The 25,471-nt window shown below is 45.9% G+C and overlaps 1 protein-coding gene across 5 annotated transcripts; it reads left to right on the forward strand.

The window, feature by feature from the left end:
- On the forward strand, window positions 1–25,471 carry cdk12 (cyclin dependent kinase 12). Of its 5 annotated transcripts, XR_013968994.1 has the most exons (16): window positions 1–121; window positions 387–448; window positions 2,124–3,392; window positions 8,657–9,349; window positions 10,622–10,819; window positions 14,623–14,762; window positions 15,030–15,200; window positions 15,636–15,825; window positions 17,658–17,714; window positions 18,046–18,147; window positions 18,697–18,774; window positions 19,186–19,302; window positions 19,997–20,128; window positions 20,415–20,638; window positions 21,051–21,693; window positions 24,180–24,222. XR_013968994.1 is itself a non-coding variant. In XM_080856875.1 (14 exons), exons 1-14 carry the CDS (start codon window positions 2,164–2,166, stop codon window positions 24,563–24,565), a joined length of 4,278 nt encoding a protein of 1,425 aa, XP_080713001.1. In that variant the 5' UTR covers window positions 1,065–2,163; the 3' UTR covers window positions 24,566–25,471. The 5 variants fall into 5 exon arrangements, 1 of the variants encoding a protein (XP_080713001.1); XR_013968995.1 differs by lacking the exon at window positions 387–448 and having other exon boundaries at window positions 37–121; XR_013968996.1 differs by lacking the exons at window positions 1–121; window positions 387–448 and adding an exon at window positions 1,065–2,022.

The following is a 25,471-nucleotide window of genomic DNA, read 5'->3' on the forward strand; positions in this document are numbered from 1 at the left end:
CAGGACAATATGGATGTTGCCATTGCCTGCTAACTATTTTGTTGTACATACCGTTCTTTCTTAAAACTGCTATAATTCGTACAGCGTTTCGTGACATCCTCACAGATGAAGACAAATGAAGGTGAAATCTACAGTTGTGATTGTACTATTTTATCTATTTTTTAACTTAGCTGGCTAAATAAGCCGCGACACCGCCTGATGTGTGGACACCGCAGGCTCGCTAGTTAGCTAACGGTAGTTAAGCTGCTGTGACTGCGTATCATAGTACCACGCTACTCTTCAGTTTTCTAAATTAAGCATCGTGTTTGAATCAGGTTCAAGATTTTGCGTGGTCTTTGACATGTTACTAGTTGTGTGTTCTTTAACTGTGTTTTTCTTCTTTTCAGAATGGCGGAAGGTAGTGAGCTAGCTGACTAGCTTTGTAACAACAACAGCAGCTAACATCTAGGTAAACTTAGCTAACGTTATCCTGCTTGGCAACTAGCTGTAAGGTCCGCGGGTCTCCACGCGCAATTGATCAGATGATGCTAAACACGTCTGTGTAATTAAATCACTTAAAAATACACTATTGGTAAATACAAGTAGATGCTGGTTAAATTGTATTGGTGACAAAGGACGTCCGCGGACTCTAGATAGGCAACGTCAGTTGACTAAACGGAAGAAATCATAGTTAATTTATGATAAGCAATGAAAAATTGACAATCTTAGTCTGATTTGGCTGTACCAATGATCTGTAGTCGCTTTATTTCATAGATGGCGAAACTTCTTAAAGTATGTTTTGACAGGGGAATGGTGTGGTCATGATATTATTTTCACAATAAAAGTAATACAAATTTATACGTCGATAGCGTTTTCTTTTACCTTGGAATGCAACTGGATACAATTGGTTTGTGTTAGAAAGTTTGTGACAGTGGCTAATCTACAAGAGTTGCACATAGTACATTTTTCAGGCCCTCCTCAGGTGAGCAGAAGCAACTGCGGCGGTCCATGGGCGGGATTTGACGTTCACGTTGGATAGGCTGTCTCTCAGTTACCTGATGGAGTGACGGCTCTAATGGCAAAGAAATACAGAGGCTAGATCAGACCGCACCGTACTGAATCGGTGTTTCTACACAGAACAGCATGCTGGATGAGGCTGGATTCTGTACAACGAAGAATCATCTTTATAACCTCAGAGGAGGCCAGCGACGGTACCCTTTTGGACACTATATGCCAATAACGAGGCATTTCAGCAAACTTAGTTTCACTGGTGTTGAAAGCCGGTGAAATTTAAACAGGCAAAATCCGTTCTACCTACTTTAGCTCTATGACTAGCTCCTCCTACTGGAGGAGTTTTGAAGGAATCGGTTACTCGAGTTCCCATAATACTAGGCACAATGGCCGCTATAGCTTGGTCGTATAACAGGGGCTGTGGATGTTATGAAATCCATTAACATCGCCCTTAAACTAGGCCGGGTTGCTTCCCAGAGCCACGAAAAATAAACTGGAACATATTCTGCACATGAATATATGATAATTTCTAACAAATATCAAAACTACAAAGAGATAAACTGGCATATTAAAGCGAATATGTAAACAGTAGCTACCAACGGGGTCAAGTTTTTTTTAGTTTGAGAAAATATTGCCCCTTGATAACGGACTATACTTGTTTCTGAAGTCAAGGGCAGTGAAATTGTGGATCTAAAATAACTTATCCATAGACATGTGTCGAGCATGGATAGCCAACTTAAAGGGCGACTTCAATCTTTTTCCTTTTTGTTTTGACGACAACTGCTAGCTTGCTTGCTAGCTAGCTTTATAGCATTGGCTAGCTGGCTAAATTACATACAAGGGGAGAGAGCAGTAAATATATTCGTCTTGGGATTTTGTTTCACGCTCTTGAAACAATCCTGGTGGAGAGGTACTATCACCGACTTTTTGATTACGAACACATTTTTCATATCTAAAAAAATGCCTCTTGATCTGACTGGAATGAGCTGGGGATAAACCTTGAGGACACAACGTGGGCAGACTTGATTCGATGTTTGTTTAGTGCTTTTGCTTGTACAACTGTCTCCATACATTTACCGGATGTTTTTTCTTTGAAGTATCTGTTCAGCGTTAATGTATTGTCTTCGATGCAGAGGTCCGAGTCTGGGAGAAGGACCGCTGCTGACGTGAGGTATGCCTGGATCGGACCGACAACATGGGACCAAGAGAAAGCCGGAATCCAGCAGCACTAGCGTCTCTGTACAACCCCTGCAACCTGCTACAAGCGCCAACAGCGGGCCTCATCAAACCTCAGGGTCGCGTCACAGCTCTGCAGCTAACATGACCAGTAAAGACGGGAAGCCTCAGTCCAAATCTCCGGGCTCGTCTGGCTTAACGTCCAAGCACAAGCGGCACAAATCATCGAAGCACGGCCGGGGCGAGTCCTCAGCGGCGTCGGCAGACGCTACGGTTTTCACTGCACCGAGTCACGCGCCGCCACCTGCAGTCGGCGCCATCAAGCCACTAGTTGAGTATGACGACATAAGCTCCGATTCCGACACCTTCTCGGACCCACCGGCCAGAACGGCTGAACGGAGAGACGATGAACGCTCAGAGTCGTCGGATTACTGCAAGGGGGATAACGGGGGCGGGGCGGACGGGGCTAGAGAGAGCCGGTCTCATAAACACCGGCATTCCCGGAAAAAATCTAAGGACCCGAATAAAGTAAAGGAGTCGGTGGACGGGGCAGGTAACTCGAAAAAGAAGAGCAGTAAGGAGCCAGACAGGGAGAAAGAGGGAAAGAGCAAGGATAAGCTTTCCTCTTCTGTCGCAGGTCTGAAGAGACAGGAGCCAGGTGTCGTGAAACGCACCGGCGAGTCTCCATCCACTGCACTCCAGCCAGGGGTAAGCCTGGGGGGGAGTAGTAGCACCTCCTCAGCTCGGAACAAAGAGGGGAGCCGGTCCAAAACCCGCAAAGACAAGCAGCAGCAGCACCGGGAGAGCGGGAGCCAGGCCCGCAGCTCTTCCAAGGGGGAGCGCTCTGACCGGAGCCATCGCAAGTCCTCCAAGAGTCACAAGTCCAGCCCAAAGGGCAAGGCCTCGTCCCGGGGCAGTCCGCGCCGCCGACAGCAGACTTCTGGCTCGACTTTATCTCCTAGCCCTCGAAGAGGGGACAGTCCTCTGGGAATGGGCATATACGGGGCGGAGGCTGAAGACATTTACTCATCACGCCGTAGGGCCCAGAGCCCAAGCCCGTACCGGGAGTCGGTGAGACGAAGCAGGCAACGCTCAGACAGCCCCTACGGGTCCAGGCACAGATCCTCCAGCTACGAGAGGGACGCCAGCCCCTATTCTTCACGGAAACGGCTATCAGTCAGTCCCTATGGCAACCGGAGGTCCTCAAGTGCAAGTCCCATGTCCAGGTCAGTGTATTGAATCACACACACTTACACACACACACACATCTCGTATTTATATTTTGTACATCACAGCTATAGGTGTATAATATGATCGTCGTGATTTTCATGCCTTGGCCATAGTCATTTTGTATGCGTCGCTCAAGGTGACGCATGCACAGACCTGTTGCGAACATGCCCCACGGCGGGTCTTTTTACTTTCCATCCAGCCTGTTAGAGTAGATGTCCATGAATGCTTTAGGCTACAGCTGTGTGGAGAATAGGACATGGTTTGTGTGCCTGCTTACTGTGGGCAAATGTGGGGATGAGGGCCTGTAATGCTGTACGTATAGGCCAGCTTAATACAAATCTAACAGTCTTGCCTCAGACCACCGAGGCCCAGTTTATACAGAGAGAATGGGCCTGTTATGCCTCTGTACACACACCTCCACTTCATGCCATTAAGTGTGAAATGCCTGTTAAGTGTCTGCACATCCAGGCCAAGCTGAAGCCAAATATGGAACAGGGCCTTGCTCATGTTGTTCATTGACCTTGGTACTGTCAAGAGGCGACTTTAGCCAGAAATATGTGTTTAGAGGTTACGCTCAGCTAAAGTTAAAAGACTAGACACCTTGGGCTTCATATGCCCTGATGCTAAAATCACTGAGGGATCTAGATATTCCACACTGGACTGAACCGTTTAGACATTTTTTGGAAAGACTGATCATTTTTCAAAGATATATTTGACAGTTGTCTGTTCTGGGATTGAGTGGTATGTTTCACCAATGCTAAAGGGCCACATGTACCCTTTTCTACAGTGTCTAGTTTCTTTAGAAAATGACTCTGACATTTTGTACTATTTCTTGAGGTATAAAGGTTAACGCTTCAGGTCTGTCCCGCAGGGATCCTCTCCATGAAGTCAGCCACTTATAATGACATAATGAGCCTGTCAGTGGCATGTAGAAGCAATTTAGTGTGAGGCGGATGCATGCCCCATGGGATGACGTATTAAAGCAGTTTTGTGGTTGCTGGTTATAGCGTTCAAACTCAACACTAAACTGATTTGGAATGCTTTTGTCCCTAGTAAACATTTTGACCCACACAGATGGGGGAAAATCCCAAAGTATCCCTTTAAGGCCGAACTCTTAAATGTATAATCATACAAAAGAAAACCGTGAGATGGGGCCTCACAACATGTAACTGTGGCAGACAGTCAGGCACATAGAAAAAATTGTTTTGAATATGAATACCTGTTTGAATACCTTTTTTTTTATGGACTAGAGGTTGCAATGGTTATGTAGGACATAGCTATGTCACTTTCATGTGATTTTTACACGCCCATCTCTTACTTCAGAAGTAGTGATCTGCATAGAGGTTGTGCTTCTTGTCCTCATTTAGGGCCAATGATTTTCTGTTTCAAAAAAATGCATTTTCCGTTTCACTTTTGGTGAATTCCGCTTTTTTCACGTTTTCAGCTAATTTTGTTCACCCTGAGGAAGACTAATGGCTTTAAATGAGTGAATAATACGTTCCCTTCTTAGTTTGTACTCATCTTTTTGTTTTCTTTGTGCTGATGTTAGTGGCTGAGCAGAGCACTGTGAGATAAAGTCTCCCTAGCTGGCGTGTGATCCTGGGAGTTGTTGATGGAATAGGAAAAGGAAGCTCTGTGCTGAGGAGCCGTTGACCTGGCATGATGAACCCTGGTGTAATTACTTGTAGGCTCTTTGCTGAGCGTCGGGATTTTATGATGGGAGTTCAGCACCCCTAGAAATTGCCTTGTGGTTTCTGTTTAAATCCACACAAGGTGTGTTTGCTCTTCATTGGACTGTGCACTGAGCTGTGCCAGCTTTATGAGGGGTTAACAAGGGTGTGTTTAATTATTTGTCTGACCGTTACAGCACTGCGGTTGAGTTTCTGAAGGTAGGGGATTGAATCCTTGACATCAATTCTATTCTCTTTGGCAACAGGTACATGCGTGGAGACTCCCAACAGTAAGGCACACCTAGGGTTGAACAAGATTGACTTTGTTTGTCTTTCATAAGCTTGAGTGGATAACGATGTTATATTGTTGAGTGGCTGTTGTTTTTGTTGTTCCTTGTACAACTCTTGATTTCTATCTCAAGCCGTGCAAGCAGTACACATCCCTGTTTGTAGTCTCTTTAATAAATAGACAAAGAGATAAATAGTCCCAGTGATCATTTTAACGCACTCATTTTAAAGATAACTTTTGTCTAAAACTAACAAGCTAACTTGCTAGTAGACATTCCATGCTGGGACCAACAGCAGCACAGGTCAAGTCAAAAAGATCACATTATCAAATAAAATACAGAAATAAAACACTCTCTACACTAAGCATCTATACAGTAAGCAAGTATACGAATCATCAACTCCAATCAGAAGGATCCAAATACTAAAGAATCAGTTGGTACTGATTTAGTTTAGCTAGCTTGCTTACTGATATATTTTAACTTTTTGTTGACGTGGAGCTGTAGAAGCTGTTCTTGGATTTTTGCATGTTTCTAACCAGGACGTGGCATTAACTTACCGAGCTTGGCAACTAGACATGAGCTTTTGATTGCCAAATCCTACTTAATGGTTGTCATCATTAACAGCCCTGAGTCTGAATTTGTGGGTGTGTGCTACAGCATTAATTAAACCAATTAGTCTTTGAACACAGGTTTGAATTAGTTTGAAACTGTTTGTGATCACAAAATCTTCAGTTTTACTCACATAATTAGGTCAAATTACTTGTAAACTCAGCATAACTAGTAGTTCACATGAAATCAAAATGACTCTGAAATGAGTCAAGGCTAGCAACTCCTATGGCAAGTTTCTAACTGTAGGCCTACATATTAAATCACCAAGCAACATGCATAAAGGCTGTATGAAATGGCATAGTTTGAAACAGGGCATCGGTTGCATTGCTGTAGCTAATTGATTATAATAGGCGAGGTCAGGGATACATGAGGCCAGAGGGGCGCTGCAGGAGACACCCCCCCCCCCCCCCTTTTTTTTCTTTCTTTCTTCTCCCCAGAAGTGCGCCCTCTCACCACAACTATAGGGTAGTGTCACCTCTGTACTCCTACTTCATGTGGCTAGTGAGTTTGGAGTTTGTCTCCCCAGTTATCTAACAGATAAGTTAGCTTGGAGGCAAGACTATGATGGATGTCAAAGCCTAAGATGCCAACTACTTTCCGCCAGGCTAAAGTTATGACTTAGACGTAGCTTTCTTTCCGTTTGGTTTATTCCCATTACGTAGCATTAGGGAACAGGGTGTTAGTCAGTGGAGAAGGTCAACCCTCGCTATGGTGAAGCCTAGTGTGGCACTGAGTCAACAAGGGGGGGGGGCAGGGGCAATGGGCCTTGGTGCGGACACCTCCGGTCACCAGCACTCCCTCCGGGTGCGGACCTCACGGGGCCCAATGCCCCCCTGTCGCTGTGACTCCATGACGTGAGTAACCCTAATTAAAGTTGGGCAGGAGTAGGAAGTGACCCGGCGCCACCTTCTCAGAAGTCAGCAATGTTAACCACTGTGTCAACAATGCTGTTGTCATGACAACAGGGCACATTCTTATGCCTTAGCCACAGTCACTTTGTTTTACAACCCTCATTGTATATGCAAACTTAAGTGCAGTGAACATGCTTCTGCCACAGGGGGCTACCAGGGCTAATAAAATGGTTGCCACTTGTCTCTATTTGGTTGCCAAGAGCAACCGGGCAACTGTCGAGGTCGAGCCCTGCTAACACAGAACACAAACCTTCAGAGTGAAGAGACTGTGGTGCAGCTAGTGGCAAAGTTTATTACCTGTATCTATTTCATGATCATACATCATGAAAACGAACATGAGTATCAAGTCTTTTAAACAGACTTTAAAAACAGTAGAATAAAGCTTGAAACACTTTTGAAATTTTGCCTATGATGGCAATTTGCCAGTCTGTCTGGATCATATTTTATTAGGTAAATGTAGCAATCTAATTTTAAGGAGGTAACCATGTTTATGTTGCAGACTAAATATGTACGCTCAACAAAGGACACGTAGCACACTTGTACAGTACTCGCATACCATTTTATTACTGAACACTTGTTATTTGATTTGGTTTGCTATCGTGGCTAGTGGAGTAGACTAGCTAATAGTTTAGGTGCTAGGAGCTGTTCCAGTCTGTTTACAGGGGGATGCCTGTCAGCCAGCAGAGGCATGAAGGGATAGGTGCTTTCATATATCATTAGAATGAGAGAACCTTTAGAGGCCTAGTCTGTAACAAGAGGGTGAATTTGATACATATTTGACTTAAACATAATGCACTCTGTCATCTCAGGCTGGAGTACGCATGCCCTCTACTATAAGATCAATCATACGTCAGGATCTCATTGTTCGTATAAAAAGCCAAAGACTCTCAAATGTAACTTGATGAAACTCAAATAGGCAATGCTTTTATCATATTTAAACCTAAAATGAAGGCTGAACTGTAAAATTCATGTCTTCTCTTGTGTTACCGTTGGAAATAACCCAATGGTTATATTTGGAAAGACATCTGCATGACATTCTGATATCTGGCAGCAATTTCAACATGAATATATATATAATGTGAAAGGGCCCATTTTTAAGAAGTTTTTAACTGCTGAGGCAAACGCTCTGTGTGTTCTGTTCTGTTCAGTCTTAAACAGGGACTTGTATTGTTTTCTGCTGTGTGATCTGGAGTAAATGTATGTCCTGTTACGTGACCAGTGTCAGCTGAACCTTACAGTTTGCAGTGTTAGCCCTAAGGTAGCTCTGCTGTGATGGTACGTGAACAGCCCTTATGAGGAAGAATATCCTGACCTTATTACAAGATGGCGACAGGCTAATCCAGTTAATTGATCTAGCCAGGTGCTCGCAGTGAGTGCCCAGTAGGAGGTAAAGGAAGCTCCAGCTTTCAGCCTGGCCCCTCTACTCTCAGGCTTCTGTAGTCACTCTTCTGTAACTGACTGAACACATGAACACATAGTTCGGAGTGATTGAGTTTGTAGATATTGACTTAAGTTTTGCTGGACACCTCCCTTTTCTGGGCGATACAGATTTGGGGTAGCTTGCATTCCTGTGAGGTGTGTTTGTGTGAGTTATGGGTTGTTTTTGATGAACTGGTTGTTTTTGTATTTCATCTGGACTAGGCAATATGACCGAACCGTGAAGTGAAAGAGTTGATCATTTCTCCTTCTTAGCCCCCCCTCCCCTTTACTTTGATGAATTTACATTGCCTCACGTTACCCGCTATCGTACTGAACTTTGACCTTTTTCCTTTTCTCCATTCAGACGATCTGCTCGTTCCCGCACACGCTCTCCTCCGTACTCGTCCCGCCGCTCTTCACGCTCGCGCAGCAAGAAGCGCTCGTCTGCGACCGCCAGCGGCTCCCACAGCAGCCGGCCAACCAGCCGCTCCCCCTCCTCCTCGCGCCTGCCAATCGCCTCCAGCCTGGGGGCGGAGCTAAGCCGACGCAAGAAGGAGCGTCAGGCCGCGACATTGGCCGCGACAGCCTCCCGTGGCCCCTCCCCCTCCCGGCGGAACGCCACGCCCACAACCACGCCCTCCACCACCCGGCCCCGTGACCAAGACATGGAGTCGTCAGACCGCACCCCCAACCGCGTGGAGCGAGCCCCGGTCCAGCCCGCCGAGCCTCCTCCCCCGCCCCCTCCCGATGCTCTGCCTGCTGACGCGTTTCTCGGTAAAGAGAACGCGGCACCTCCTCCACCCCTCCCCTCACCCCCACCTCCTCTCCCGCTCACCTCTCCTCCTCCTCCGCTGCCTCTCACCTCACCTCCTCCCCTCCCACCGTCTCCGGCGGCGACAGCTCTCAGTGCCGCCCAGTTAAGGCCCCGCCCCAGATCACCAGCAGCCAATCAGAGCCACGCACGCAGCAGCCCTGGCCACAAGGCTCTGCCAATGAAAACCTCCACATTGCCACCCCTCCCACTGCCTCCGATGCTCCTGGGAGAGATGAGGGACAGGTAAGCACATGCTCAGCATACACACACCAGCTCAACTTAAAGGCGCAGTGCACCAAAAAAAACTGTTCTCTAATGTGCATGCGGTCGTTAATATATGAATGCTAGTAGGTGAATTTGATAAACACAAGTGGTTAACACACAGAAGTATGCTAATGATGAAAGATGCTGTTTTGATGGTTCAGCTACCCCTACATGTGGAAAACTCAGTTAAGCTCAGGTTTTTATCCTCCATTATTGATTACAACTTTCAGGATTTAGCCTACTAACCCAATATTACATTAGCAAACTGCTAGATATGTTTGTTCAGTAATGTCGAAGGCTGAAAAACTTTTAAATGATTCTTAAAGTGGATGTTTCTTGACCAGCACCTATAGGCCTGACCTTAACAAAACACCTGCCCTGCTGGCTTGGCAAATCAACTCCCTACTTAAGCTTTTATCATAGTATTGTGCAGCAGGGGATATTAAAGCAGCAGTGTTTGTGGTCTTTAAAGGAACAGTCCCCTGTAATCGTGCTGTCTTGGAAAGAACATGATGGATAGATGGGATCGTTCTCTTCATTTGTTAGACTCCTGCTCTATACTTCGATTTAAGTCTTAGCTTATTTGTTTTTTTTTTAAAAGATGCAAGAAAAAAAAATCACTGACCATACCTTAAATTCTGAGTGAGCTTTGATGCAGAAGGTCATTTTGGTTTGTCATGGTTACATGACGTGACTGGGCAGAGTGAGATAATGGGAGCCCCTGCCTGGTACTAAGAGTCGGCAGGCTCACTGAAGCGAGGCCATCCACTGCTGTTGCTATGGGGCCGGTGGAACGGGGGACTGCGTCTAGTTTACTCAGGTGCTGAGCAGGCGTTTGGTCTCCTCTGTTTAGCTCGGGTTGATGACGGCTGCACTCTTTATCATGGAAAATGAGTTGCAGTTGCAAGCAGGCAGTGAACATTTATACTATGTATGTGTCTTAAACGGTTTGTTCTTGGAGGATTGGAGGAGTTCCTTCAAGAGCATCTGAGAACGTCTGTGGCATTAGATTGCTGTGGTGGATGGGAGGAGACATTAACCTATATGTTCCTGTCTGAACTTCCTCCCCAGTTACATAACTTCCGTATATCATTATTTATATATTTGCCAATGACGGAAGGAAGCGCAACTACTCTGCGTGTGTGTGCGTTTGCGTGTGTGTGTGTGTGTGTGTGTGTGTATGCGTGTGAGTGGTGAGTTGTGTTGAAAGGGGCCTAACGCTTGTGCCTGTGGTGTGTGTGTGTGCTTCAGCCCAAAGAAGAGCACGCCTCCTCAGCGGTCGTCACGCAGGGAGAGGGAGGCGCGTGAGGCAAGGGAGTCGCGGCCGCGTTCCCTCCTCAGTGACCTGCCCCTCCCCCCCACGCAGCACGGAGGAGACGCATCCCCGCCGCAGTCACCCCTGCAGCAGGCCATGCCTCTGGTGCAGCCAACCTACAAAAAGAGACCAAAGTAAGTGCCTGTCTCATCTGTGTCATTGATGCCCCATTGACCTCTGACCAGGAATAGGGACGAAAGTTTGTAAACCATAAAGTTATTTTGGAACGTTGATTGGATAAAAAAAATCACCACAGTTTCATTTCATTATCCACTTTCGTTGTTGGTATTGTGTATCCTAATGCAGACGATTCGCATTGCTTTGCATCATCAATGCCTGTTCTTGCTGGTTGCATTGATGCCTCTGGCAATATGGCTGACATTTCCTAAGTTAGTTAGCCCTGGTTTGTCAACTGAGGAAAGCTAACATGAATGAGCGTTTAGCATAGTGTAAATCTGCCTTAAGATACCTGTGATTCCCACCAAGTTCAAAACAATTCTTGGTAGACAGTTAAGGTGGCTCATGCAGATACAAATTACACTTTCATTTATGTTCGCTTCTTCCATAGGCTAAACTACTCTCAGCTGCAGTTTGCTTTAAGAAGTCAGTCCTCCTCTAAATGGAAGATAATTATGTCCAAGCCTGCTGTAGTTGACCAATAATTAAATGTAATACAATAGGCTTTGAGAGGGAGATCAATATTTGTTGTTTTTCATAGACTATGCTTTGGTAATCTATCTGAAACGTCACCAAGTATGCCCCCCTTTGCTCGTATTGCAGTACGGGCCTATGTAATCACACTCAGTTTGTTAGCCATAATAGCACGGCATACATGCTAGCAATACTTGGCTGGGGCACTTCTGTTTTCCCAAATTACGCTCTGCTGCTGTTGACCAACAACATACAATTTAATTTTCGCATACGACGGTTGCATCGCTAACTGTTGTGGCCCAGTTGGTGCAGTGGAAATATTTTGCCCACAGTGAATGAACGGAAATTAACGGAAACATATTGAAACAAGTAGGCAACATCAAAGCAACCTTATAGGCAAGGATTGCCACTTGGCAGCCATTTTGTTTTTTAGTTTTGGGCAACAAAAAAAAATCTGGCTCCCTATCCAATTGAATAGGGATCCCTAACTCCACATGGTCAAGCAGACACTAAAAGTACATCACATGAATCCACTTTTAAATCTGACAGCAACTGTGTGAAAGTTGTTGCCCAAACCACTCAAAATAAGACTAAAAAGACTTAATGGTAAGTGTTGACTTGCTCAGTGCCTTTGCCCTTGACTGTCTGATTCTGAGACCCTTTCATGAATACTTCACCAGTAGATACTGCTCTATTTTAATGATTTCCGAAACAGGCCTCTTTGTCTGTCCTTACTGGACACTTGTTTTTGCATACAGGCGTTTCTGCCTGGCCTTTTGTGACCACTTGTTTTTGCATAACTGCTCCATGTTCACCACACCACTGTATTACAACCATTGTATTTTCGACAAGGTTACAACCATAAAACAATTACTAATGCGTGCCAAGGCCTGTTGCATTTCCATTACCACTTCCCAGGCTCGGTCATGCCAGGGCCTTTTGGCCCGCTAATCACCATGAGGCCAAACAGGGCTTACTACCGCTTGAGACAGTGTCTAGGTGAAAGGCGTGGTTAGCGAGAGAGTCAGGAAAGAGAGGCACGGCGCCAAAATAAGTAAATTAGTCACTATCAAATCATTTACACGCCACCAAATAACCTTACTAGATAAAAATGGAAAAACGTTGCAGCTGGTTAGCAGGCAAAATCAGGGCTCTGCTTAATGTTTGAACCAATGAAAATGTGCAATGGTAACTTTTTCAATTAGGGGAGTACAACAAACACAATTGTCATTTCTTTTTGGTAGGTGTCTGTTCTGACTCTTGATGTGCATACAAACTAAGACATTTAGAGTTGCACATCTACCAGGGTGCCAGTCTGTAATAACTTTAACACGGGGCAATTTTTTACAAACATGATGCAAACATCATGCTTTAGACAGTGTGCATGTCTTGTTCCTACATACTTAGAAACAAAACACCACTGACTCAAACGAATGCAGTATGTATGGATGTTTAATTACCATGAAATTCAGATTAGATGATCATTTAAGCCAATTTATTGCCAGGGTTGGTTAGCATGCTATGCTAGCCAATGTGTGCTTGAAATGCGGGCTAATGTTCACTAACTAACTAACCTCACTTGTGTAAGCAATTGAGACTAGCTTGCTATATAACGATTTATTACTATGCCTATAGCGTCTTCAGGCTAATATTACATATAATATGGATTTCTAAATTAACTTATTTTCCAGTACATGACCGTTTGAAGGAATATAGGAGTCTCTGTTTACGTTATGAAGGATACACTTTATTCGAGTGTTAGTCCACCAAGCGAAGATGAGCAACCGCAAACAAACAGCCACTTCGGTTTCCATTATATTCCTTTTCTTAACTTATTATACTGTAACGTTAGGTGCCTGGCATACAGGCTTTCACATGATGCCTCAACTTGAACTTCCCACTCACTTGTGGAAAGCGGTGGAATGAGTGACGTTCACATTGAGGCGGCATGTTGTGCTCTGGTTTTAGTGTTATTGTTCTCGTAACTTTAGGCTCCAGGCCCGACCTGGGCAGAGTGCGGCCCCAGGGCCATTTGCGGCCCCTCGGCTGTCCCTGACCGGCCCTCAGAGGTCAATGGTAGATTAGTAGCCTACACACTGACGATGGCGTAAGGCCGAAACGCGTCTGTACTAAAATAAACTGGTCTTATTGTTAAAAGAGAAAAGCTTGAGAGTGCGGTTTTCATTCTACCAATAGATTAGTAGCCTAGACATGGAAACTGCAGTGAAATATCAGTCGGTATATGTAATGTTGTTGGTATGATGTCAATATGACCATTTAACGTCTTTTTACTGTCTATCTTTGCCGAGAACCGCTTTCCTCGTGCTTACCTCAACGGGCTCCATGCCAGCGTGGCTCAAGCCACTCGTGAGATGCGTGTCTCTCCCAGGCCGTGTGCATGCTCCAACCCGATAACATGAGCGACAAAACGCGACGTACAACACACAGCCACAACACACAGCCAGTGTGAAATGGGCCTTACAGTCATTGATGTAAACAGACAGCGGTCTATCTCTCTGTCTGTAGGGATCCTCTCCATGTAGTCAGACACTTATAATTACATGATGAGCCTGTCAGTGGCGGAACAAGAGTGGTTTACTCTGACGTGGATGCATGCCCCATGGGGTTAGATTGTATAACTGTTGCCTGTGATGGCGCTCTAACTCAGCACTGGATGGATTTTTAAAATGGTCTTTAGTAAATATTTTGACCCAAAAACATCTGGGGTTTTTCAACCTGGGCCATTTTTAAAGTTTCCCTTTAAATCAGCAATATTTAACCATCTTATGTCCTTGTCATGGGTTGTTCTATTTCTGACCACCAGGGGCCCCCAAAGACTAACTTTTTTGGGTGTTGTGAATTTAAAATAAAAGTTGTCACACCTTTCCTAAATATTTTTCCTGACAACTTTTATACATTTAGGTGAAAGTTTTAGGTGAAAGGGGACTCCTGGATTGCATCAATGTTATATTTGCCATGAAAATGTAATTTTCATTCATAAATTTAGACTAAATTAGACGTTTGCAGTTTCAAGGCAGTTTTGTAGGTGATTTTAATCTGGTAGAAACTGGCCTGTAAAGATGGCTGTAGAGATCAGCCTACTTTCTAAAAAACCCAACCCAGAATCACCCCAGTTGATCCCCACTCTGTAAAAACAGAGATGCACGTGTATCCTATCCATAGTGTTATATCTGTGCATTGGTATTGATTGATGTGGTCTGTGCAGGTCCTATCCATAGTGTTAAATCTGTGCACTGGTGTTAATTGATTGATGTGGTCTGTGCAGGTTCTGCTGTCCACGGTATGGAGAGCGGATGCAGACCCAGAGTGACTGGGGCAAGCGCTGTGTGGACAAATTTGACATCATTGGCATCATTGGAGAAGGCACCTATGGCCAGGTGTACAAAGCCAAGGACAAGGACACAGGTGTGTGTGTGTGTGTGTGTGTGTGTGTGTGTGTGTGTGTGTGGTGTTCTTGAAAATAATGTTTTCATTAATATAAGTGACGGACGTATAGAGTTATGTTTATTTGAAATCTGAATGACACATTTGTTGAGAGTTTGGCTCGGTCAGTCATTTACATCCAGGGATGTATTGTTGTTTCCACCCCTGTGTGTGCTAAATATGCGTGTGTATTGAATTTGTGTGTGTGTGTGTGTGTGTGTGTGTGTGTGTGTGTGTGTCCACTCACAGGTGAGCTGGTTGCCTTGAAGAAGGTGCGTCTGGACAATGAGAAGGAGGGCTTCCCCATCACGGCCATCCGGGAGATCAAGATCCTGCGGCAGCTCAACCACCGCAGCGTGGTCAACATGAAGGAGATCGTCACCGACAAGCAGGACGCCCTGGACTTCAAGAAGGACAAAGGTCTGGCGCTGACCTTGCTACATGTTGAGCTCTCCATTACCTGTACATGTGCTAGTTTTTGTAAGGGGGATATAAGCAGCCTTAGTGTGTCCCTATGCGTGTATGCAGTTTTTCGCCACATAGCATTTGACTGAAGTCTGAATATGTACATATGACCTCATCGAAGCCAGCGGTCATTCATAATGGATGCCTTTTCTACTGTAACGGCTTCTCCTTGTGTTAGGAAAGATAGCTGGCACAGAAACACATGTGACTGACTGCCGTGTGTGTGTGTGTGTGTGTGTGTGTGTGTGTGTGTCTGTGTGTCTGTGTCTGTGTCTGTGTGTGTGTGTGTGTGTGTGTGTGTGTGTGTGTGTGTTCGTGTCTGCCGTGTGTGTGTGTGTGTGTGTGTGTGTGTGTGTGTGTGTGTGTGTGTGTGTGTGTGTGTGTGTTCAGGTGCCTTTTACCTGGTGTTTGAGTACATGGACCACGACCTGATGGGCCTGCTGGAGTCTGGTCTGGTGACCTTCTCCCATGAGCACGTGCGCAGCTTCATGAGGCAGCTGATGGAGGGCCTGGACTACTGCCACAAGAAGAACTTCCTGCACAGGGACATCAAGTGCTCCAACATACTGCTCAACAACAGGTACAGTCCTCCTACACACACACACACACACACACACACACACACACTGCTCAACAACAGGTACAGCCACCTGAACACACACACACACACACACACATACATACTGCTCAACAACAGGTACAGCCACCTGAACACACACACACACACACACACACACACACACACACTGCTCAACAACAGGTACAGCAACCTGAACACACACACACACACACACAAACATACTGCTCAACAACAGGTACAGCAACCTGAACACACACACACACACACACACAAACTGCTCAACAACAGGTACAGCCCTACACACACACACACACACACACACACACAAACATACTGCTCAACAACAGGTACAGCAACCTGAACACACACACACACACAAACATACTGCTCAACAACAGGTACAGCAACCTGAACACACACACACACACACACACACACACACAAACTGCTCAACAACAGGTACAGCCCTGCACACACACACACGCACACACACACGCACACATACACACACACACTGCTCAACAACAGGTACAGCCCTGCAATGGATGCATTTCAGTGGACTGTTTCACTATCATAGTAAACTCAACCTGCACCATGTAGTTCTTTAATGTAACACTTGGGGGCGCTGATGTCCACTGATCCAACGATTTAAATGTGTGAAGTCGAGCTGTATTTAGGGATGCACGATAATATCGGCACGACATCGGTATCGGCAGATATCGGCTTCACAACTTAATTATCGGTATCTGCAGATATGAAAAATTTCTGCCGATATTCCTGGCCGATAAGTTGACGTGTAAGTTATGCGCACGCAAAGCAAATGTTTATGAGCGTCGGCTGTGTGGCAGTACTTCACAGTATCAGAGGATGATGACAAAATGCCTATTTGTCAGAAAACCTTTCAGGTGAAATGAGGTGTCACAAGCCCACGCTATCTGTACATGGCTTACTTTTGCATATATGGAATTTATACAGCTAACTTGGCAATAACGTTACATAGATTAGTCTAGAAATCCTAAAAGGGACGTTATTAAACTGTAAGTCAGTTAAGCCAAGCTGCATTTCCAGAGTGAAGTTGTTCAAGTTCAAGGAGGTACTGTTCAAGTATGAAAATTGTGACGTGAAAATATAAATATATATTTTTTATACAAATATAAATCTGCCATATTTGAAACCATTTCAGTTTCATGAGTGAATGTCTATGTCTAAAATGATACAAATCAAGTCTGTAATGTCCTGTATTTACAGCAATACACTAGCATAATAACAGATTAATTCTAGTACAGGAGAGACTTTTCAATAATTAAAAAGCTGAGGTGTATATATCGGTATCGGCATCGGAAATCGGCCAAAATGAGCTTGTAAATATCGGCATATCGGATATCGGCTAAAATTCAATATCGTGCATCCCTAGCTGTATTAATACATTGTGAACTCGTGCACATACCCTCCGTTATCCTGCTGTGAGAGATTCAATGTTTGAATGCTCTCACACTCAGTGTTGATCAGAGAGCCATTCAGTGTTGGCACATTCTTTTTAACAGAACACGCATACATACACGAACACACACAGCCTTTAGAAGTGCCTCATCATAAGGGTCCTATACCTTTTCATATTTAATGCAAAACCATCTTATCCTTATTGAACACCATGAAAAATGTTCACTATTAGTTGTCTGTGCAGTGCAGCTAGTTGTTTGCATCTCTGTGACGTGTTAAAACTATAATTACACGAGGCCGACCAAACTGTAAATACTTGTGAGTAAACAAATTACTTTTATCCATTGCCTGTTTACCCCCTGACCCCCTTTGTTTGTGATTTCTTCCCCCAGTGGTCAGATCAAGTTGGCAGATTTTGGTTTGGCTCGGCTGTACAACTCTGAAGAGAGGTGAGTTCCTCCCGCTTCTCTCCTAGACTGTCCCTTAGGAAAGAGTGTGAAGAACTCTGGCCATTCCTCTGTCCATGTGATTTCAGTGACCACTTTCTTAACCGGCGCTAAGTAAATCCCACTGATGAATTTCCATTCTATGCAGTGGTCTGACTTGGTGTTTGATACTTGAATGAGGCACTTTATTGACATGATCTTCCTCCTCCCTCTCTCTCTCCATCTCTCTCTTCTCCCTCTCTCCCCCTCTCTGTCTCTCTGTATCTCCCTCTCCCTTTCTCTCTCCCTCTATCTCTTCTCTCTCTCTCTCTTCTCCCTCTCTTCCTCCACGCAGTCGGCCCTACACCAATAAGGTGATCACACTGTGGTACCGGCCACCTGAGCTTCTCCTGGGGGAGGAGAGGTACTCCCCTGCCATCGACGTGTGGAGCTGCGGGTAAGCACACACACACACACACACACACACACACACACACACACACACACAATTTACACATTTTTAGCTATGTAACTTCACATTATTCCCACTGAATGTCTCAAAAGTGTTTTACCCATTTACATTTCATCATCAAGCAGACGCTATGGTCCAAAGCGACGTACAAGGGAGAGAACAGTCAAGCTAAGAGCAATAAAACCTGGTGTAACAATAAATACTACTTTTTTTTTTAAGAAATAGATAACGACATAGAAAGACAAAGAAGTGCGGGACTGTCACTGCTTCAGTGCAAGTTAAGCCAAGGTGCCAGTTAGGAAGGGAGGTGCTCTCTGAAGAGTTGGGTCTTCAAGAGCTTCTTGAAGGTAGAGAGGGACGCCCAAAATGAAACATGTCTTCACTGCTGTACGTCACGTGGGCTGTTGTAGGAGTGTGCACCTTAGACTGAGCTCCACAAAATGCCTTTTTAACTCCTGTCAGTACGTGCCTTTGTAGCCCCGTTAAACAAAGTTTTTTTTTTTCCCTTTGTTTGTTTGTTGGTTTCATATTTAGGTGCATCCTGGGAGAGCTGTTCACAAAAAAGCCCATTTTCCAGGCCAATCAGGAGCTGCTGCAGCTAGAGCTCATTAGGTATGCAGCACGCCATTGGTTGAATCGGAGCAACACGCTTTTGAGTTTGCACTAGCCGCCACTGAATCAAACCCAGACAATGTCCATTAAAATGTGCTTCCATAGATGCTAGGCAGTTGCTAAGTCAAAGTCAAGTCAAAGTAGTTTTATTGTCTATTACTCCACATGTCAAGACATACAAAGTAATCGATAGAACGTTTCCCACTCTCCCACGGTAAAACATATAAAGTGCACAGGCACAACAGATAACATTTCCTAGTACTAAGTAGAACATACAGACAAGACATTTCATGACACTAAGTAGAACATACAGATAAACGTACAGCAGCATAGGTTTTTCTTAAAAAGTGAGGTTATGGTAGTGCAAAAAAGGCAATTAACCTCCAGCTAACCTCCTGCTACCTTTGGCAGTCGGCTGTGTGGCAGTCCCTGTCCTGCTGTCTGGCCTGACGTCATCAAGCTCCCCTACTTCAACACCATGAAGCCCAAGAAGCAGTACCGCCGCCGCCTACGAGAGGAGTTTGCCTTGTACGTACAGCCGCTGGCCCACGCTACATACACACACACACACACAGACACACACCACACTCACACATCACTCACTGGTCTCCTTGTACGTACAGACGCTGCTCACTCTACACACACACACACACACACACACACACATTGTTTTTAGTAATGATTCAGAAAGTGAAGTCGCTAGTCACATAAACCTGCCTTGTTTAACGATTCTTCTTCGTTGTAAATATTGCTTCATATTGGAGAGCAAAGTATTCCGTATCAAAAAGAGAACCGTTTGATCATCATTAGAAGCTTCCATGACACAACACGCACGCTACACACACACACACACACACACACACACACACACACACACACACACACACACACACACACGCCACACACACACACACGCCACACACACACACACACACACACACACACACACACACCACACTCACTGGTCTCCTTGATGGCTCCGAGTGACAATGAGCCGAGTCGAGCATGTTCCCATCACCGCTTGCCCCTCGTGATGAGCGATCATGTCTGCCCGCTGCCTGGTCAACAACCTGCCCCTCGTGGCGTTAACTCATTCTCCCTCCCTTCCTCCCTTCCTCCCTCCCTTCCTCCCTCCCTTCCTCCCTCGCTCCCTCCCTTCCTTCCTCCCTTCCTCCCTCCCTTCCTTCCTTCCTCCCTCCCTTCCTTCCTTCCTCGCTGCCAGTTTACCGTCTAGTGCTCTGGACCTGCTGGACCGAATGCTGACCCTTGACCCCTCGCGGCGCTGCACAGCGGAGCAGGCGCTCAACAGCCACTTCCTGTGTGACGTGGAGCCCAGCAAGATGTCGCCTCCTGAGTACGTCTCCTGTGAACACACACACAAGACACACACACACACACAAGACACACAAGACACACACACACACACACACACACAAGACACACACACACACAAGACACACACACACACACACACACACAAGACACACAGACACTTTTCTTATTTAGACTGCCATCTGCGTACGGTGTGTAAAGTGTCAGCTTAAAACACACATGTCCACCACTGGTAAAACTTCTTTCTAATAAGTAGCTAAACCTTTTTTTCTCTTCTGTCCTTCCGTCGTCTGGCCGCACCCTTCCAGCCTCCCGCACTGGCAGGACTGTCACGAGCTCTGGAGTAAGAAGCGACGCAGGCAGCGTCAGAGCGGGGTGTCCGAGGATGTGCCTGTTCCCAAAGTGCCCCGGAAGGACCCGGTCGTCCAGCCCCCCAGCGGGGAAAACAGCCGGCCTCCTCCGCCCAGCCCTCCTCCCCCTCCACCGTCAGCACGCCCGCCCCCAGCAAACATCTCAGCCAATGAACTGGCAGGTTAGTCATGAGGAGGGGGCATGAACGTGAGCTGACGGGTCATTGTGATTGGTTGAGATTGGGTTGGGTTGAAAGATGCTTGATGTTGTTGACTATGTATGGTGTGTTCTTTTTTCTTTTTCTTTTTTAAACATATTTTTTATTCAAGAAAGTAAGTACAATACAGGATGCCTTTTAAGTACAATGTCTTGAATTATTTTTCTCATTTTGATCAATCATGTCGGTGTGTTCTATTGGGCACATCGACGAGGCAACAGTTCCGGCACAGGTGCTGGTAGAGAGACCGTGTGCACAATAATGTTGATGGGGTTGAAGCTGAAGTGCCGTGAGTATCCAAAAGCAGAACCTGATGCTTATTATCCCTCTCCTCTCCCTCTCCTCCATCCCTCTCTCTGTCCTCGTGGCCCTGCAGGCTTGAATCAGACGGAGCTGGCCGTGCTGCTGAACCTGCTCCAGGGCCAGGCCGACAGTCTCCCTCAGATGGCCCAGCTGCTCACCTCCACCTCCTCCTCCTCCTCCACCAACAACAACCCCGCCACCCCCACCCGTCCCCACACCATCACCCCCTCCTCCTCCGCCGAGCACCCCGCACCCCCCCCTCCACAGCCCCCCCACGAGCCCCACGACCCCACCCAGCAGCTGGAGCTCCTGAGCCAGACGCTCTCCTCCATCCTGCAGTCGTCCCAGCAGTCCCACGCGCCCGAGGAGACGTCCGGGCACCGGCAGCAGCCCCCCGAGCCCCCCCCGCCCCAGACGGGCTCCGAGTCGTCGTCGTCGTCCGCGGCGACGGCGGCCTTCAGCCACGAGGACCAGGCCAGCCTCTTCGCTCTGCTGCTGGGCCAGCTCATGAAGCCGGCGGCGCCAGGCGCGGTGGAGCAGAGCGCCGCCCCCGACGAGAGCAACGGCATCCAGGCCGACGAGGCGGTGACACGCGGGACCCGCGGCGGGCCAGTTACCGGCGCCGATCGGAAGGGCAAGTCTGAGTTCGGTCTCTAGTTGGGGCGGGAAGTTGGGACGAGGTTTGGTGGAAAAAGGGGGGAGGGGCACGGTTTGAGGTGAGGTGGGGGGGGGGGGGTGAGTCGCAAACACTTCTGCAGAGGTCGTGTGTGTGTGTGTAGGTGATGATGCGATGCGTTGCGGTTCGTCCAGTGTTTATGCCTCCTGTGATTGTATATTTTTGTGCTAAGGGTTTTATTTCTTCTTTTTGCTACCTGAGTAAAGATATATGAAATGACAAAAAAAAAAACAAATGTGAAATATTAAACTATGAAACAGAAGTTGAGAACTAAATGTTTGCCATTGTCATTTGAAAAGGATTTCCTCCTCTTTTTCTTTTTTTAACTAAAAGCTAAAGTAGATTTCACAGGGAGGAGTTGAGGCTGAGAGGAGACGAGACGAGACTACGTCATATGTAGGGCAACAGTCCATCCCCAGAATCACCCCTCATCTACCCCCCCTCTCTATTCTTCCACTTTATTTACCTAGGTGGTAAAATAGGCAGAAACAAATGCCACATTTGAGCCACCACAAGATGGCCGACAAGGAAGTAGCTTCATAAGGGTCTGATCACCTGACACAGGAGGGCAGGATTCAGCAGATCTGCCACTAGTGTTAAGAATATCGGCCCAAAAAGCCCAGGTTGACCTTTAAGACTTCTGACTGAACCCCAAGAACATGTTTCCCCCTCATTCTCTCTCAATGTCTCCCTGTACATTTCTCTCTATCCCTGATCTCACACTCCATAACACAAGCCCCTTATCGTCCTCACCAGCACCCCGGTGTTGTTTGTGTCCCTGCACTACATTAGCAGATCCTGCACTTGGGAGACCACCAGTCAATGTCAGAACCTGATGGGTGCAACAAGTCTAAACTTCCTCTCACACCCCCTCTCCCACATGCTGTTGTTTTTGTTTGTTTGTTTGTTTGTTTGTTTTTAAGTTTCCTTCCTCTCTGCTGTCACTCTCCATTTCACAGTAGGATAATTTCTCATTGTAAACGCAGGTTTGTTGGATTGCCACTCTTTCCATAAAGTATTGCTATAAAACAGTCTGTATGTCAGCCTTTATATGAAACACGAATCTAATAAATTATACATCAGAAATAAATGTTTTCAACCTTCGACTTCACCTGCACGAATTTCTTTGTGCTTTTATGTTTCCACAGGTCACACATTTATTTTTGTTTCTGAAGTGCACATTGTGGGGTTTCTTTTTTTCTTTTATCTTGGTTATTTACCAGCTGTTTATTACATTCATCTTCTTTTTGTCTCTCTCTCTCATCACTTTAACAATCAGCCTGGCTTTTTGCAGCATAAGGACCCCAATAGATATGATTAGCTTCTGAAGATTTTCATAACCTCATACCCAACCCCCCCCCCCCCCCCCCTCCCCTTTCGCCGGACCTATTAAGCCTAATTAAATATTCTGTGACTGACTTCTCTCAAACAGATTTTCCTAATTTATATATAAAAAAACTTCGATTACAAATTGTACGCACATCATACCGGACAAAGTGCTAACGGCAACCTCTACTGCTAGCACTGCAATGGTTGCTTAATTTCCTTGTTCGTGTGTATCGAGGGAGTCTTTAAATGTCCGCGGTAGGCTTCATCCCCCAAAGCCTACCTGCATTACAAAGTAATTGATCTTAACTAATTCGCTGAATCAAAGTCGCATGCGTTTAAGCTAGATAAAAGTCCGAATCGACAAGGTCGGTGGCACACGTATGTCTATTCCCAGCCGACAGATCTTAATAGAATGTGAAGTATTATTGTGAATTTCGACTTAGGGCACATTTTGGCTCAGCGAACTTCTCAGCGGTGTCATCATCTTGCGTGCTATTATTTGCGTGATGAAGGATAGAATCCAAAGTGCTGCGCACGTTCATAACACATTTTGTTCTCTTTTGCAATGTTAACATGATGCTAAGTATTGCAAAACGCATTTGAGATCAGTAGTTCAATAAATTAACCTTATTGGAGAAGACCTCGAATCCCTGAGTGGGCCTAGACTTGAGCCAAGTATACCAGATGTTCCGTTTTTCATGTTACCTAGTCATTTCCTTGATGCTGACTTCTCAGCCTTAACTTTGTGAAACAGCTGACCAGTAACGCCGGCTAGTATAGTAAACTACTAAAAATAGACTCATCGACTCGTGATGGTTTGATGGTTCGAAGAAGAAATAAAATACTTAAATCTTTTGGTGTGTGAGGGGCGGGGGCGTACATAAGTGTACGCTGTTCATTTTAATGATTTAGTTGACGAAGCAGTTATTTTAAAAGGAAGCGATTTTAGCGGACAGAAATGTTGACTTGTCAGATCTCAGAACTTTTATATAGCCCTTTACCGACCTCTAGCGGCAAGTTTGAGTACTTCGGTTGTTGCTGTGGCATGATGCCTGTGTGTTTACCAAGGTTAATGTAAAGATTTTTAAAATGGGCAAATAAATACCTCTGGGACTGCATGAATCTGACACGTGTAAATGAAAGTGTGAAAGTATGTGCTGCTTTTTTTTTTTGACTATATTCTGTCTGCTTTCATAGATGACTCTTTGAGGAAAGTAAATGCCCCTGACCTGGTGGACCCTGAGCGACGGCCCCCATCACCCCCTCACCCTCCCTCACAGCACAGGCTCACGGAGAACATCAGTCCCACGATGGCCACGGCTTTGCTCCAGCTCATTTCCCAGCAGGACTCCCAAGGCAGGCCCGCTCCACAGGAGCCCCTGGCCAGCGCCAACACAGTGCCCCAGAACTGGACCATACCTCCAGGGAACTCGCCTCTGACTCGATCAGCCCACCACCCCACCACCCAACCCACCCAGTGTGACGCTAACTCCACTGCTAATGTGACGGCTAACGCTACGTCCAGCTCCATGCAGTTCCCCAGGGACCAGGACTTCCGTTTCACCCAGATGGGACCACCCTGAGCTGGGCCGCTGGCTCAAACACTGGGGGCCTAGGACCACATGGAGGCCGGCGATGGTTGAGGGAAGAGGTGTTGGCGTATCTGTCGGACCTTCGCTGAGGAGGAAGGACTTTGCTGTTATTCCACATCCTTAAACGCCATCCCGTCTTTCTCTCACACCTGCAGCAGTACCCCTCCACCAAGACAGGATCAGCAGTTTGTTGTTTTGCGAATCTGGTGAATGACAAAAAGAATTGAAAAATGCGTGAATGTTTCTGTATGAATGTGCTTTACTGCACCATTTCAAAAGTATGCCACAGCTTTGCGTGGCATCACGGCTCTAAAGCAGGACTTGATTGTTTGGGTGGTTAAAAGGTGAGTCAAAAGTTGTGTGAGGGAAATGGGGTAGCGGATGAAATTTGTTTGCTTTTTAAAAATTCCCTTCGAAGTATGAACCTTTTGCTCTTTGTGCCTCCCGTGTTACTATGGTAACTCTTAAGTAGCATCTGTCCGGCATTCAGTGCTTTCGTTAGTGTGTCCTCGCACCGGCAGTGCTGTTTCAGAGGTGCTCTGCTCAGCTCAGCTGCATCGGAGTTCCTTTAAGTCACTGAGATTTGTCCCCGTTTTTCTTTTCTGCTAACCCTATCCCTTTGTCACAACTGGCACTCGATCTATAGAAACTAAAGATAATGACTAACTTCGAGAATGACTCATAGATTACCAATCACTCCATTCTCGGTGCACGTTCAGTCATTCCACCCTGTTAATCCAGGGGAATTGGCTCACTGTTTCCCCCATTTAAAAAGAAATCTGACAAAGCCCTATTCTGCTTTCTCCAGCAAATTATGATGAAAAAAACAGACTGATTTAAATGTGGTTTCTATGATATTTTGTAATATGTATTTTTTTTTCTTTTCTGTTGATTAAA

The sequence above is a fragment of the Sprattus sprattus genome, assembly GCF_963457725.1.
Source record: "Sprattus sprattus genome assembly, chromosome: 18".
NCBI lineage: Eukaryota > Metazoa > Chordata > Actinopteri > Clupeiformes > Clupeidae > Sprattus > Sprattus sprattus.